Source organism: Nyctibius grandis, chromosome 3 (assembly GCF_013368605.1).
Source record: "Nyctibius grandis isolate bNycGra1 chromosome 3, bNycGra1.pri, whole genome shotgun sequence".
NCBI classification, from domain to species: domain Eukaryota; kingdom Metazoa; phylum Chordata; class Aves; order Nyctibiiformes; family Nyctibiidae; genus Nyctibius; species Nyctibius grandis.
In genome coordinates, this window is record NC_090660.1 from 64,421,057 (window position 1) to 64,439,031 (window position 17,975).

A 17,975-nucleotide genomic window follows, 5' to 3' on the forward strand; every position below is an offset into this window, starting at 1 on the left:
GGCTCAGCTGCCTACTGGGGTTAAACCATGACAATAAGCTATCCATAACTGCTTACTTTCTGTCTTTTTAGAAAGTCTGGCAGGGGGCTGCTGGCCTGTAAACATGCAAAATCACAAAGTTTATTTCTGCTAGTAGCAATTTCTAGAGTTTGACCTTTTCTTGACAAAGATGGGTTGACATGTGGCATGAGATTCTTAGATACGTACAGATGAGAACCACCTTTGTCAAATAGTCTTTCACTGAGCAGAACTGAATAACAGCTCTTACAAAAACTACATCTGTGCTGCTGTGAGGAGTAGCTCTTGTAGTTCACAGCCATATTTGGAAGTATAGGGAAAGACTGTCACAACATTCTAGCATCACACAATTATCTAGCAGACACAGATGACCCATCTCTTTGAGGGACCTAATGCTACTGCCAGGAACTTTGTGAAGTCTAAATTCCACTGTTAGTCCAATAAACATAATCCTCATCTAAAAATGATCAGGGAGCATTTTGTGTTCACAGTACTTCCCGTGAGCTGAATGGATCAGTGTATGGAAACAGACATCCTGCAGTAAGAGAACCGCAGTGTCTTAATTCTGAATAGACAGAATGATTGTAGAAGAAATAAAGCACTAACTTGAGGTGGTACATGTATAACAGACATCCCTCTAAAGCCCTCATTTCTTTAAAAATTATGAAATTCTGTAACTAGAAACTTCTCTTCAGCTCTGTAGTTGCTCCTTTACTTCTCTTAGGTAAACTAATGCGGCCAACTCTATAGAGAATTCTCACGAGAATGATCCTTGAAAAGAAACAGGGAATGGGAGTTAGATGGGACAGTCTCTGGCAATGGTTTTGCTGGATGGGAAATTAACACCTACTGAAATGAGGTTACCAAGGACATGAGTTTGCATGAGTTTGCATGTACATCTCAAACCACTATCATTAGTCTTGCTGCCTTGAATGAAGCATCAGTGAGCAGGACAGGTTTACAGCCACTACTGTACATCAGGCACTTTCTAACATCACCTCTCTGGAATACCAAAAGAGTGCATGCTTTCCCAACTCAGGTAGTACATAGCACAACTCAAATAACGGAACTGGCATATAAATTCCTAGTGAATCTAAGTAGTTCTAAATGAATAGGATGGACCAAATTTGATGACTTACTACAAAATGTATATACTTCATAACTGCCATGCAGTTTTTGAAATACCTGATATTTGAAGAACAGTTGCTGTCACATGGCTGCGGTATGGAAACATCTGTTACTGCCAGTAAGGTTATCTATCTCAAAAATTTACTGATGTCTTTCAATTATGCTTTCCTCATCTCAAGTGAAAAAGAGTCACTGTGTCACTTGCTACTTTGCCAAATAAAACCTGGCAACTAGCCATAGGCATATGCAGTAGAGTGCAACCTCCTACCAAACATGAAAGTACTCGGTATCCTTGTTCTTTGGCATAGTTATTCTTGGTGCTGACTCTGTCTGTACATTCAGTGACAGAGAGATTACTTGTCAGTGACTGGCCATTAGTGGTGTCCTACTGTTACTATAGCTCTGCTTGATAATTCAGGGGTTAATAACCTGACAAGCAATTACAGTGAGGAAACTGCAGCATAAGTCATTGCCATATAGAAGCTACCTTGCAATCCAATGAAGTTATAGTAATTCTGTTTGTTTGCTAAAAAAAAGAAGTTCAAAAGTATGTGTTGTTGGCTAGAATTGTTCGGTTAATATGCAAGTTCAAAATTAAGTTATAATAATAACAAAACTATGGCAATACGATAAGTGCTGATATTCAATGCAAGTAATTTGTGCAGTCTACAAGAATGATAGCAAAAAGTTCTGTCAAAGGGATTAAAAATTCGTAAGTAAGTAAAATAAGGTAAAAATGGCATGCTTTAGGAGTTGATTCATGGAACTTTCCATTTGTGTATATTTCTGGACATCATCCCTTCCTTATTCTGCTAATGCAAGCTAAGACAGACAAGGCAAACACTTCTTTTATGTACCATTCTATTAATTTTACAAAAATCAGAATTCAAAATGATTTCTAAAAGCAAATTTTCTACAGTTTGATTATCACTATCAAAACTAACAGGACATTATAATACCGTATTGAATAGCTCTTACTTGTATTGAGAAAATAGCATCTCAGCGTATTTAATTTTCTCATACACAGATTTTATCTTCTTTTCAGATTCTTCTTCAATTATTTTCATTGCCTTTTGGATTTCCATGAGTTCACAACGAACTTCACTATATATTTTTGATGTCTAAGAAAATAAAACAAGTTTTCTGAAAGATGTTATATAAAATCATACATAATGTGTAAAATAAAAAATAATTTCAATATTTGTCTTATTCTTTGCAGTTTAAAAATTGAAGTTTAAAGTTGAAGTAGTACTTTGTGACATCATACAACTTAACAACAAATTCTGCATGGTCTGCAATAGATACAATCATAGAATCATAGAATTGTTTTGGTTGGAAAGGACCTTTAAGATCATCAAGTCCAACCGTTAACCTAGCACTGCCAAGTCCACCACTAAACCATGTCTCTAAGCACCACATCTACTCGTCTTTTAAATACCTCCAGGGATGGTGACTCCACCGCTTCCCTGGGCAGCCTGTTCCAATGATTGATAACCCTTTCAGGGAAGAAATTTTTCCTGATATCCAATCTAAACCTCCCCTGGCACAACTTGAGGCTGTTTCCTCCCATCCTATCGCTTGTTACCTTGGAGAAGAGACTAACGCCTCCCTTGCTACAACCTCCTTTCAGGTAGTTGTAGTGAGCGATAAGGTCTCCCCTGAGCCTCCTTTTCTCCAGACTAAAAAACCTCAGTTCCCTCAGCCACTCCTCATAAGACTTGTGCTCTAGCACAGTCCTAGAGAAAGACGACAGAATGTGTGTTGTAAAATTGTGTAACATAAACAAATGTTAGCAAGAAGGCTTTCATTCTGTTACAAAACTTTGAAGTTATTGTGAAAAGGTGGCTACTTCCACGGGAAGATACTGACCTCTGGAGCAGAAAGAAAGAATAATGTTAAAAGAAGCCACTGAGGTTTCACTCAGTAATCTGACAGAATCATTACTTAAACATCACCTACAGAATGTGCAAGACCAGCAGTCACCTATGTAAAAGAGGGGTTTGAGACCTACAACTTTGCTACACTTTGATTATTCAGCCTGACATTATCCACATTCTGCATTTATTATCAACAAATAATAATTATTATCAATAAATACTATCAACAAATAAATTAGGAAAAATGTACATCAACACTAACAATAGTTAAAACTTACAAACATTTTTTGGACAGCTTCTAACATCTCCATATTCTGGAATAAATGCTGATGCCTGTGAGAAATCTGAGAAGAATCTATCCAAATATCAGATATGTGCTTTCTACCTTTCCTATGAAAAATCCCACATGAAATCAACTTACCAAGTTAGAATTACATTCTACGTATGCTTAAGAGACATTTGTTAAAGGCCAAAGGCATTATCCTCTCTGGATTCTGTCTGCACTGCGTGGTTGTATGTGGCGTTATTGGCACACAATTCGCAATCTTTGCGCGCAAAATTTAAAACAGCCTTTGGTACTTCCAAAAGACCACTGTTCTCTAGAAGGGTTTGCATCTATGTAGCAGAAAGGCTCTAGAAGAATCCCTGTTTGCATTTACCTTTTCATAAGCCAGCAACACATCCTTCACAGCTTCACTCTCCAGCTTCAGCTTTTCTTCCAGCAGAGGGCTGTGTTTCTTCAAGAAGTCTATATCCTCCTGAATCTGTCTGTTGACTGTTTCTATCTGAAGTATTTGGTTTTGTACCTCTCGCAGCTGACGGCTTTTACAATCAAAATGCCATTGTAGCTCCAAGGTATCTTGAACACACATTTCATATTCTGTTAAAAAGATAATTAGCAGAAAAAAATGTGAGTGTCTGAGTGACACAATGAATACCTAGTGAGATTAGGAAATACGTTGTCACAATGCTAAGTATAAGACTTGCAAAATTTTGCTGTAAACTACTTTGAAGGCGCTAAGAGGACATTGGTTACAAAAGACATCACCAAATATTGCATTAACAGTCGAACTGTTTTTAAACTCATACTTAATAATCCTAATACGTAATTCAAGCAAATCTTCAAAGTGAGGGGTTGTTTTGTTTTTATGAAGGAAATTAAAACATCTAGCCTTAAGGCATATCTAGAGGAGGCTACTGTAACACAAGAACAGCTCTACTGAGCTTCCTAGTCTCCAGCAACAGACACATGTATGCAGAGGAAGAACAGCACAAGTATAAATCCCACATCCTCTTAATATGCTGATTATTTTCAGTTCAGGGACACTTCCTGAACTAAATGTGGCTTCAAAAAGCTAAACTAAAAATACAAACTCAAAGCCAACAAACAAAACATTCATGTTGCCACACAGAAGTATGTCAGTCTTAATTCAATTTAGTTTGCTGCGTTTACTTTTCTGACTTTGGCATAAATTTCCTACCAGTCCTTATAAGAAAATACGTGACTACACCACTGGTTGCTGAATGACAACATATATTTTATTTTGCTGAGAAAAAAAAAGGATATTACAGATGGTGTCCTGTAGCAGCTGATGTTCTATATGGAAAAATTATTGATATGAAACTAGGGAAAGTAAAGTAAGATTATCAGATAAGAAAAAAGTCAGAAAATGTCTCAAGAGCAGTAAACATTGCCATAAATTTGAGAGCGAGCAGCACATTTTACTGAGGAAAATAGGGCTTTCTAGCTCTGAGAAGAAGCTTTGGAATATTCAATGCAATCCCTTAGTAGCTGATAAATTTTGCTGTGTTAACAAGACATAAAATACAAATTTACAAAATTATTATTTCATTGCTACTAAAAGTTAAAGAGACATTGTATGAATAAGTGGCTTTTCTATATCATACAAAGTGATACCTAACACTAAGATGAATAAAATGTGTTTTACATTGGATTTTTTTTATATTTCAGAGGAGGTAATTTCTGAAGACAGGTTATGTCACTGCAATTACCTGAGTGTGCTACAGGACATAGATGCAGCAGGAGATAGCAACAATGGAAATCAAGGGAAGTCTGACAAAGTAACAGGAATTAGTGTCTAGTCTGAATGGATCATGCAAACTTTTAATTAAGAATCTCCTGGGTCTGTAATACTTAGATTAGGGATAATTATAACATCCCTGAGGGTCCTTTCCCTTTATCCTCAATTCCATTTTAGCTTAATTTTTCTCTTATGGATAATACTATGAAAAGTTATAATCCCGAAAATTACAAATTTACTCCAAGGACACAATGTCATACTGACATGGTCCACTGATAAATCAAGGGAGAAAAGTTGGTTAATTGTCACAGCCAAACTTCATGCTGGTTTGTTTTGCCCTTTTTTTAAAAAAATATTGTATCAGCGCATATATTAACAAATTGAAAATATGTTAATTATATTCCACTATTTCAAACTTTTGATACTTATAGAAAATGCTAAACAGTAAAGTAAAAGCAACAGGAATGTATAGCAACATGCAAAAATTATTTACAGGTGCACCACTGTAGGTAAGTACATCAAAAAGTTCAAATCCTGAACTACTCTGCTGAAGAATGAAGATTATATTATCAACCTTCTCTTCTTGCAGTTCTTTGCTTCTGTAAAATTGACTTTTCAATTGCCAGAGAATTTTCTCCTGAAAGCAGTTTCTAACCTATCAATGAATTTTAATTCTTATTCTTTATTCAATCTCCTCCTTCATTTTCAGGGCATCGTAAATTGTCCTTCAGAGGCAATTGCTTTTAAGGAAAGCAATCTCTGCAAACTGGTAGCACCTTAACATAGGCTTCTAGTTTCCAAGTCAAGAGTTAGCCATTGGCTAAGATAAACAAACAAACATACATACATGATTCTCATATATTGTTAGGGATGTGCACTATTTGATATTTTGCCTTCCTAGGCAGGGGGTGGGGGAGGGGGGAGCAGGGGCGGGCAGAGAGAGAGAATGTATTTGGGACTAAATGACTCCTGGCTTGCCTCCATTATACACCGATTTTCACTCAGTGTTTACCCACCAGTAAACACAGTTATGGAAGACTCTTGCACTGTCACCACACTCTGGATTGTGAGGCATTTGTCAAAGATCTCAGGATGATGGGCACCAAAATATGCACCAGAGAACCAACTGTGATTTTACATCCAGGAACCTACTGTTACAATTAATGCAACTTTTCTATAAGCCTAGGTTCAGATGGTACCTGCTTCTGACCATGAGTCAGCAGACAAACAGCATACAGCTGCTAAGTGTCTGCTTTCTTTTTTCTTTTTTCTTTAATTCTATTGTGTAGATGCCAGCTTATCACAAAAGGCAATAGTACACATCCTTAGAATCTGGGATTTCAAGGAGACCTATCAATGGTTATGCCAAACAATTCCTAGTAAATATGTAAGTACTTTATATTAAAGTTTATCACATTTTAATTTTTCTCAAAATAAATTTATTTTTTCTTTTGTGGTTTAATCTATGGTTTAACTCAAAAGCATTATTTTGTAATTCTCTTTCAGCTTCTCATTCCTTGCCCCAAACTGTGTTTATTATCACCTTAAGAGTGTCTTCTGTATTTTTACACTATTTCTTAAACAATGCTGAACATTCAATAGTAGTTTCCACATGTGTTTTTTCTGGATATATATTCAAGCATATCAAATTCAGAAAAGTAAATGTTGTACTCCTTTTACAGTAAACACAACTATAACCATATCATAATTCTTATGCTTGGTAATGAACTAACTGAAAAATAATACATATTCTTAGTTTCAATACCAATACCTTTTTGCACGGCTGCAGGGAGCTGCTGAAGCCTCCAAAGTGACATACAATCAATTTTCATGATAAGCTTTTTCCTTCGCTGTTTCTCCAACTCCAAAGCTTTTTCTGCCTCCTCACGATCAGCCTCCAGCCACTTAATTAGCTCAGTAACTTCCAGTAGCAAAGCTTCTGTTTCCTGCTTCAAGGTTAATGTCTTGCTGTCTTTAAAAATACATTAAAAATATTTCTTCATGAAAGCTTAATCATATGCTCTTTATTTGAGCTTCATTCTCAAGACAAAGTTGGCCTGTTCGCATGTATCACAGTAAGAACAATTGGCTATATTGCTGCCTTTAAAAATACATTAGAATTATTTCTTATGAAGGCTTAAACATACACTCTTTATTCCAGCTTCTTTCTCAATATAAAGCTAGCCTCTTCACATCTCTCAAGGCAAGCACAATTGGTTACAAACAAAACTTACACATTCAACGGCATTTTCTTCCAGCTTATTTCTAATGCAGAGTGCAACAAAGACATATTAATATAGAAGGTATAAAATTTTCATCTTTGCCTCCTTGCTTAGGTAAGTAATCATCCGAATAGCAGTACAAGTTCCTAAATATCTCAATTTTTTAAAGAATACTTATTTCGCTTTATTTTCCTAAGTATCAATGACTTCATTAAAGCCTTTGGAGTTCTAAGAATATTCAGTGTAATATCTCAACAGCACTGTTTTATTCGTGATACACAAAATCATCAACATTTCATTCTGTGAAATTTGGCTATCAAAAATGTCTCAGTTATTTGTTTTGATAAAAGATTCTTTGAGGTCATCATCCCTTGTCCTGATGTATAAAAAATGGGAATTATACAAGCTACAGAGTTCAAGACATTTCCATTTTGATTCCACAGTCAATAATTCCCTAAATTATTTTGATTAAAAACTGCAAGCATTGAAAAGAAGGACAACTACTTAAAATCTGGAGTGAAATTTTAGCTTCACTGCCATCAACAGAAATTTTATCACACAATTTACTGCAGACAGGATCGCCTTGGGCTAGTAGTACTTAAAAGGTTGCACATCAGCTTAAAAAAAATTGCACACAATCTCTTTAATACTTAAAACAATTCAAAAATGTATAATCTGAGTAAAGATGCAAACTGTAAAAAACAGAACTCTGCGTTGGGAGTATGTTATGAATACCCTGTAACAGCAATGCAGTTATTTGTTTTACAGAAACTAAATGAAAAAAAAAATCTAGAATTTCCAACAACCAACATAACTAGTTTAGCTGGTTCAAATCCTAGATGAGTTAAAATACAGTACGGATCTAAATACAGAAACATAAATTATCTTCTTGCAAACAGGATGACTTAATAGCACTTAATATAACATTTAAAATGTATGTGTTTTTCAGCTTGACAGATGATACACACAGATTTCAAAGGATATTCTATTTACGTAAGACAGAGAGCAGGTGATAAGCCACTATTATTACAAACCCAAAGCATGTATTAAATGAGGATAAGTAACTTTTACCACTCAGACTGAGTGTTCTGAAATATTTTTACCTTCACAAGATACATCAGCCTCTTGAGAATCCAATTTAGTGGATAACGATAACCAGTTATCTTCAATAGATTCAGCACTGACCTGTTTTGTTATCCTGTAGACAAAAGCCACTGTCACTACAAAATTTTAGACTGAATTCAAATTAGCATTGTTAACTAAATATTAATTTCACTAAGTCAAAATTTCCTTTCTTGAATCTTAACATTTAAATGCTAGGTAGCTAAATTGAATAATCGTTAAAAAATACTGCAAGTCATACAGAAGAATTATGTGTATAATTCCCATATAAATGCTTTTCTCATATTTCTTTACAGAAATAGAAGAAACAGATTTCTTTACATCTTGCACTTACACAGATCTTCAATTTTTGTCCTCATACTCAAGGATATGCCAAAGAGAAACTGTTGTAGAAAAGCTGTTACTCTTTCCAAGTTCTGAATATAGAGGAGCAATATATGCTATAATTTCCAGACTCTTCTAAGTGGCAGAAGCATTTAGTGCAGACACAGATACACTGCCACTGCAGGTCAGATGTAGTTTCAGTTTTATCAGTTTAAGGGAAGTCACAACTTGAAGGTCAACAATGAAGAAAAAAGATTTTTTAGAGATATGAAGGAAAAACGATCAAGGCATAAGGCTTAATCAGTTTCCAACAGACAAGCTTTTGAAATCTGGGAAACTCAAAAGCAGAGATGAAGAGGGCTTCGTTAAAATGAGATCAGGACAAATTTAACCTTCAAGTGAGAGGGGGAAAGAAGTAACACAAGTAGTCAAAGAAGAACACAAACAAATCATAGCCCTCATGTGAATTTAAGAAGCTCATTAGCCTACTGCAGTTGAGAACAAGGGGATGAAGGACAACCACCACCCCCTTATGCCCACACGTGCATCTTAAAGAGCACATACAGGTCCTTCATATGCAGCTAAGATGAAACTAAATCTGCAGTCACTGCGTTACATCGCACATATACATAATGTGAAGGTATATATTTGAAAGAACTCCACAAAAAGTTCCTTTTCCCTGAAGAAATAACAGACAAAAAGCCAATGCTAAAAACAGACTGAAAGAAATACTATTGAAGCCTTCCTCGATCAACAAAAAATACACCTAAAGTATAAGGAATAGAAAAAAATTCTATGTACTAATGGAAAATAGTAAGACATTGGACAGGAAAACTGGGACCTGGTGAAGGAAGAGATATCAAATTAGATACATAAGTAGGAGCTTGATAAACAGGAGTTAAATAAGTAGGCAAACACAAAATAACTCAATAGGTATATCCGACACAAAGTAAAAACATGCAGGGAAATACAGGGTTTGTCGAGCAAAACAACCAGGACAACAAGCTTAGTGTATGAGACACTTCTTCAGACTTCTCTTTTAATCTTTGTAACTAGAACTACATCATAAAGTAGCCTGCATCATGAATAATACAATTTAAAGTCATACATTCAGACTTACTTTGCTTTCTGAGTACTTGGCTTTGAAATATAATTCTATTGTATTATATTGTATCCTAAGCTTAGGAAAAGTCTGAGTTCTTTAGTGTATTTCAAAATACATGCAGCCAATATGTAAAATTTAGAAAAAAAAACCTGTATGAGTTTTATGTTTTAAAATTATATTTTAAATTTACATTTTAAAATTACATTTTAAATTTATAACCTTTAACAACTCTGTATATAGTCTAGATATCTCCAGTGCAAGCATGTCTAGAAAAAACAATGCTTCAACTTGTTATTTCTAATTTAGGAATTATGTTCTGTTTTGATTTTAACAAGCATCTCTCTTGCTCCCTAACTTTAAAGATACATAGCTGCAAACTAGTGCAATTTTGCCATTCAAACACGTAGAAGTTTTTTGAACTAAACATAAGTAGCTGGCAAACTACACTGAAAACACAAAAATCATGCATTTAATAAGAATCTTAACAGTATGCAGTATAGGAAACCCGGGAAAGAAAAAAAAAATATCTTTGTTTTTCCCCTATCTTATTACAGCATGTGATGAAAAAATGGCTGTTTCAAACTTTTTTCCTACTCCCTTTTATAATTACTTGTCCTCTCCCTGTGTCTAGCCAAGCTGAAACGAGAGTAAATTTCACTCTATGCAAATTCAGAAAATTGTGCACAGTATTTAGAGATCTTCACAAAGATCAGAGTAAGTATACAGAAACATTCAGAATGCTTATACATCATGTTCCAACCCAAAACTTAAAGTGACAAGAGCTTAAAATAAGGACCTTTACCTAAGATATTTAGGTATCTGAGATAATTGCAACAATTGCCACAATTTCAGAAGAATCAGTAACTAACTGAGACCTGCGATCATCTTGAATCTTTGAAAATTAAACACTGAGTAGGAGAGATATGAGAAATTTTCCATAAAGACTTTTGGTCTTCTGAAGTAACTAGATCCTGCAGACACTATGAATGCTTAGTTTTGATGCATTCTACATTACAGAAGAACTTAGTAAATTCTACAGTTCACAGACCAGACTTTATAGCCAGACTAACATCTCATCAAATAATTACCTGACATTAAAACAAATGTATTATTTTGTATGATTTTGTACGTATGATTCTTACCGTGGTATTTTCTCCTCCTTAAACGCATGATCATACTGCAAAAGCAAAATATAAACTCCGTTATACATCTCAGATGCTACACACTTTTTCTGTTTTCTAACAAAAAGCATAATAGGCCACTGAATTTTGTATCATAAGAGGATCTAATTAGTGTAAATATAGATGAATACTTTTTAACATTTTAAAATAATTACAAAGTTTTTGAATTCCTGAAAACTTTGCACCTCCAAATGGTTAGTGGCAAAACCCAGTTTTTGCACATACACATTATATATTACTCCATTTTGTAGAATGTTTTTTAAAAATCCCTTAATATTGTTTATTCTATTTTAACCTCTGTACTTTGTTTTTAATCTCAAACTACAGCAGAGATTCTGTCAGAACTTCACATGTTTATTCTTCATTAGGGCTATGTTTACAACAGTAAATTAAACACGGCCAGAGAAGTTTTCTGGGCCCAGCAACTTGATCACCTACACCATTAAACTGTTACTAAATCTTACAACCTGCGGTAAGGGACATTACCACATCCCCAAACCATTCTCAAACCGTTTCCAAGCACAGTTCAGGAACTGGAAAGCGTCAGGAACCATTCATCAAAAGCAGTACACATAATGTCTATCCTGTTTTGGAGGGTAAGAATTTAACAGCATGGATATGAGGTTTTCCATGCCAACTGGACACATTGCTGGTAATACTTAACTTACTAGCGAGGTGTAAATAAATTCACACATAGACAATTAAATCCACACTCCCTATATTTGTAGTACAGTCGTTTCAGTATATATGCCTAATTTTGATTTTTAAGAGCATTAATGAAACACTCGTATTATAGCAACTTTACCTTTTCTCAACTCATAGTTATAATGATATCACCATCTAGAGGCCTTAGACTATTTTGAATCTCTATATATTAACAGGAACTTATGTGGAAAATATGCACAAGACTTACACAAACAATTTAAGCTAATATTAAAAAGAATAAACATCTAGACATGTCAATGCTTATGCATCTAACTCATGTATATTGATGACGAAAATAACATTAAAATCATTTCACTGTTGTCACATTATTTTAAATAAAAGTGAATGAAGCAACATAAAATTTCCTATCAAATTAATGTCTATACTGTAAATCAAGATATGACTGCAGTTCATGCACCTTGGATTCTTCTAGTATTTATGCTGCAGTTGCAGAAATCTCCCTGCAGAATATTTAACAGCATTTGTGGAATACTAATCTAAGATAGTTTTCCTGATGTGCTGCTATGATGACATTATTGTCGGTATTGGAGTTAAATTATTTAAATACAACTTGTCTGTACAAGCAGCAATGAGATCTTACTGCAGTGTAGACATATGCAGAATTTATTAACATTGGAAAACACTTCTCCAGTAAAAATGAATTATTTAAATTATACTAATAATGTTCTCAAAGAGTTAACAGGAAGATTTTACTATACTTTAAAACAGTGTATATTGCATTCTTTCTTCATTTACCTGCCTGTTTTTTCAGCTTCTCCTTGTTCATAGAATCATAGAATCATAGAATCATAGAATGGTTTGGGTTGGAAGGGACCTTAAAGATCATCTAGTTCCAACCCCTCTGCCACAGGCAGGGACACCTTTCCACTAGACCAGGTTGCTCAAAGCCCCATCCAAACTGGCCTCGAACACTGCCAGGGAGGGGGCAGCCACAACTTCTCTGGGCAACCTGTGCCAGTGTCTCACCACCCTCACAGGAAAGAATTTCTTCCTAATATCTAATCTAAATCTACCCTCTTTCAGTTTAAAACCATTACCCCTTGTCCTGTCACTACTTGCCCTTGTAAAAAGCCCCTCTCCCGCTTTCCTGTAGCCCCCTTCAGGTACTGGAAGGCTGCTATGAGGTCTCCCCGGAGCCTTCTCTTCTCCAGGCTGAACAGCCCCAACTCTCTCAGCCTGTCTTCATAGGAGAGGTGCTCCAGCCCTCTGATCATCTTCGTGGCCCTCCTCTGGACTCGCTCCAACAGCTCCATGTCCTTCTTATGTTGGGGGCCCCAGAGCTGAACGCAGTATTCCAGGTGGGGTCTCACTAGAGCAGAGTAGAGGGGCAGAATCACCTCCCTCGACCTGCTGGCCACGCTGCTTTTGATGCAGCCCAGGATACGATTAGCCTTCTGGGCTGCTTCTGGGCTGCAAGCACGCACTGCCAGCTCATGTTGAGCTTCTTGTCAACCATCAGATTTCCAGTTCTATTCACACAAGTTCTATTCACACAAAATCTATACAGGCTAGGAAAACATCATGTACTGCTAGGGAAAGAACCATAACATTTTCAAATTCATGCCTCTCAATATGAGAGTAAAGAAACTTTTTAATCAAGGAATTGTTAAGTACCGTTCAGGAAAAAACATTGCTTACTATAAATGACAGAAAATGGCACACAGCTCAATTTGACTATCTATCTACTCAAGATTACTATTAAAAAACTTTTTCAGACAATTGATATCATTGAAGCAACTTGACTCTGTGTGCATCTGAATTCACAGAATCACAGAATCACAGAATGTTAGGGATTGGAAGGGACCTCGAAAGATCATCTAGTCCAATCCCCCTGCCGGGGCAGGATTGCCTAGACCATATCACACAGGAACGCGTCCAGGCGGGTTTTGAATGTCTCCAGAGAAGGAGACTCCACAACCTCTCTGGGCAGCCTGTTCCAGTGTTCAGTCACCCTTACAGTAAAGAAGTTTTTCCTCAAATTTAAGTGGAACCTCCTGTGCTCCAGCTTGCACCCATTGCCCCTTGTCCTGTCAAGGGATGTCACTGAGAAGAGCCTGGCTCCATCCTCTTGACACTTGCCCTTTACATATTTATAAACATTAATGAGGTCACCCCTCAGTCTCCTCTTCTCTAAGCTAAAGAGGCCCAGCTCCCTCAGCCTCTCCTCATAAGGGAGATGTTCCACTCCCTTAATCATCTTCGTGGCTCTGCGCTGGACTCTCTCTAGCAGTTCCCTGTCCTTCTTGAACTGAGGGGCCCAGAACTGGACACAATACTCCAGATGCGGCCTCACCAGGGCAGACTAGAGGGGGAGGAGAACCTCTCTCGACCTGCTGACCACACCCCTTCTAATACACCCCAGGATGCCATTGGCCTTCTTGGCCACAAGGGCACACTGCTGGCTCATGGTCATCCTGTTGTCCACTAGGACCCCCAGGTTTTTTTTTTTTTAAATTGTCATATACGAATTTACTAATCTTTATGATATATCGATATTACATTTTGTGGTATTACATATTGTGGCACATTGATTTTAATAAGATAGTTTGATTTACCAAAACTGTTAAGCAGATGAAAAACACATCATGACTAGTAAATGAACCTCCTGGGCACTATTTTGGAGAGTACATATGACATGAAGTTAAAGTTTTATAAAAATCGACATAGTAATCCTATTTAAAAATATACTTGTTCCTATAAAGATAAAAAGCATTTGGCCATTTTCAACTATAAACGTACCTGTTGAAAGCATTTCTCCATCTTTAATTCTAACTCTTGAATGTGATGAATAGTTTTGTTAATACAGGGTAATGGAGTATTCACAAAAGCACAGCTACGTTGCCTTGCGGCAATCGACTCATTCTTATCTGGAGAAAGAAAGAATACAGAAAGCTGCTAAGCTTCACGTGCGGGCTGATACCAGATTTTCTCATACGTGATTTTCTTCCTTTAATTTGGAACTTGGTAAGATTTAGTCCTGAAATTAATAAGAGAATGTAACAGCTACACCTATTACCATGCACACTTTTTGCACAAAATGTTATTCCTTTTAAATACAATCTCAAAATCAAGGAGAGAGATTCAAAAATGCTTGAAGAATATGAAGGAATCATTTCAAAGAGATGAGATATGATAAAGGGGGCTAGGGTCAAAATACAATTTGCTATAATTAATTTTACATAATTAATCCCAAACGAATTGAGTTTGATGATTTTACGCTAGTCCTCAACAAGGATTTTGTTGAAAGAGAAAAAATAGTATCAGATCCCAAAAAGGCAAAGGTAGCAGCTACTATAAAAATGCCCAGAGCAAAACACAAAAGGCCACAGGGCCTTATAGGCAAGCTTAGACTACTCTTATGTATACAACACTTAGTTCCAGCAAATGTTTGCTTCAACCTTATGAAGGGATGAAGTTCTAGAACAGCTGTTCCTGTGCTGGGAATTTAAAGCTACATGACATAAACGAACTGTTCTATGAGAACACGCGGATTTCACAATTATGTTTTCTTTAAACTCTGTTAGCCTTATAACCACATAAATAAATGATACACACTATTGAATGTTAACTATTTAATTAATACATAGAATGGGAATCTGACGGCAGAGGTCAGCAATGAAAGGTGTCAGGAACCAGAACAAGACACTGAAACCTAGCAGTAGAGCTATTAAAAAGTCTAAGAAGCTGTCCTACAAACATGAAATATATAACCTAATTACGTTCAGAGGGATACAATGCTTTAATGTGCCTTGGAGATGAACCAAAAATAACAATAACAGCGGCAGGGATTAAACTGTAAAATATAACCAGATAACCTTCATGTACAGTCTGTGGGCTTGGTGGTTTGGTTTTTTTTTTTAAGAATAATCTCTTAGTGTTTTAATTAAAGTGTCAGCCTAAAACATTAAAAGTTTGTAGGTCACATAAGGCCCTTTTCATTTTAGTTTATCGTAAACAGCCTTACTGGAATGGAAAAGATGGTTTGCAAGATTTTGTTTGAAAAGACAGCCCACTAAAATAAATATCAAAACCTATTTCATGGGATCTTGCTCTGCCTGTTTCTAGAGTCAGAAACCTTCACAGGATGCCTACACAGCACAACCCTAACAAAGCATACATAGTCTTTGTATCTTTCTTATACTCTGAAGCACAACACAGAAGTTCAGATTTTGAAATCAACATTAATTTCACCTAATTGCTCCTACTGTTGTTATTCTTACATTTTACTAAATTAACATTAATTTTGTTGTTAAAATTATGTTTATTTTCTTTACATCACTAATGCAACTAACAATACTGCCATTTAAAAAAAAAATTAAATTTTTGAACCACTTTAATGAAAAAAGATTACTCTCTTACTGCTTTGGTTTTCCTTGGTAAATGCAAACATTTTTACATGCAAGTCTTCTAATCCCTTTGTAAAAGCAAGCTAGAAATATAACTGAGTGAGAAAGAAGAATTATTTACCATTTTCTTAAATCTAAAAATTAAATTTAAATCACAAGTGAAATATAGCCAATTTTGTTTTCAGATAGATAGAAAACTGAACTATTATTAGAGGACGGAGTAACACCAGTAAGTCAATGACTGACACTCAAAAAGTCTACAAATGCATAATTTGTATGTTTTTTCAAGCAGTATGACAGATAAGAACCAAGAAAGCGGAGTAGTGTTATATAATATTACAAATACAAAATATAAAATAATTTCTTATGTCTTAAATTTAAGCCCTTCATCGAACTATTTGAAAACTGTATAATAGAAGACATATCTGACTTACCTTGGGATGGCTCATTACTGTCCTTAGAAGAACAGGAAAATGATTGTGTTTCAAACATTATTGCTGGTAGTACTTTTCAGCCTAATGATTAGAAAAATAATAATACATATACATATATACATACACATACACGCATTTTAAAAACTTATTTTCATCGGAAAAAAAACATATTCCATCAGTGGTATATCTACAGTATTTTTAAAGGTTAGCAAATCCATTTTCACTTTTCTTACTAAGGGAAAAGCAGCAATTGAACAGTTGATGGCATTACGAATCACACAGTGGATCCTATTTAAGTAATGAAATTACAGTTAAAAAGCAAATAAAAAACTAGACAGCCAAATTTCAACCTATGGGGCCCGGCTTTTAAAATTATACAGGTTATTTTGGATCCTATTATGACAGTGTTAACCAACACTAACTGGAAAAATGTGAAAAACAAAATGGATAACCTATGAGATGAATTTTAATTAAGAAATTGTCAATGGAAGGGAAGTCCATAAACCTGTAGTCTGAAACAGTGTTGTCTCAATGGACAGAAGACACGTAAGAGAGGAAAATAATCTACTTATTTGCATATAAACTTACAATGCAGATTTACTACAATAAACAAAACAAGCATTATTTATTTATAATCTACATAATTCATGAAAAATAATACTGGCTGAAAACTTCTGTAGTTAAGCGTTAGGACATGAAGTTAAAGTAATTTACCAAAATATTTTATCACCCTTAAAATTCATAATTTGACAAATACCTGTACTGCCATACAGAGATCCAGGTGGACACCTCCCTTCCCACACCCCCCGACCTGTGCAATTGGCATATGAGAAGTCCACAGTAAATTGTGGTTTCCAACTATCAATCTATAAAAACTGAACAGTAAAAAAGAAAAAAAAAAAACAAAAACCAACACCTATATTACAGTCTTCATTAATATAAAATACTGGAAACAAATATTGCATAGATCATATATTTTAGCATTCCATATTCTTGTAAGTAGTACTACTAAAAACTAGAGATGTGTTTATTCGAAATTCTCTGAAATGGAAAACAGTTGCCTAAGAGTCCAACTGGATGGACGGACAGAGAAAACAAAGAGCAAGACCAAAATGTGCTCTTCGCACTCTCCACACCTCAGATTATTGATCCATTAAACTCAAATTCAAGTCTGTTCCAAAGAGATGTTAGAAGAACATAAGCGTACCGAGCTTACCAAAAGAAATGCTGAATCCACGGCTGATCTTCTACATGAACCTCCACGCCCTGCAATGCAGACAGCATTATTGCTCTGTTACCGTAACAAACTAATTGACTTGAAAACTCTGAACAATACCAACAAAACCTTTCAAACTAAAGCTACGGAAAAGATTTTTTTTAAATTAAAGTTCATAATACATATAACAAAGTTTCAAGTTATCACATTTTCAACTATGCAACTCTCCTTAGG

General features: G+C 35.5%; 1 protein-coding gene across 1 annotated transcript in view; it reads right to left on the reverse strand.

The window, feature by feature from the left end:
• The window catches only part of CCDC178 (coiled-coil domain containing 178), a 179,131-nt gene extending 162,548 nt beyond the window's left edge, over positions 1-16,583 (reverse strand). The window contains exons 1-7 of the mRNA XM_068397234.1: positions 16,526-16,583; positions 14,485-14,612; positions 10,981-11,015; positions 8,391-8,485; positions 6,837-7,037; positions 3,683-3,903; positions 2,125-2,267 (exon numbers count right to left, since the gene is read on the reverse strand). Of these exons, the coding sequence (XP_068253335.1) occupies positions 2,125-2,267; positions 3,683-3,903; positions 6,837-7,037; positions 8,391-8,485; positions 10,981-11,015; positions 14,485-14,612; positions 16,526-16,583 (881 nt within the window). The remainder of the gene's footprint in view (positions 1-2,124; positions 2,268-3,682; positions 3,904-6,836; positions 7,038-8,390; positions 8,486-10,980; positions 11,016-14,484; positions 14,613-16,525) is intronic.
• Positions 16,584-17,975: the final 1,392 nt, after the last annotated feature.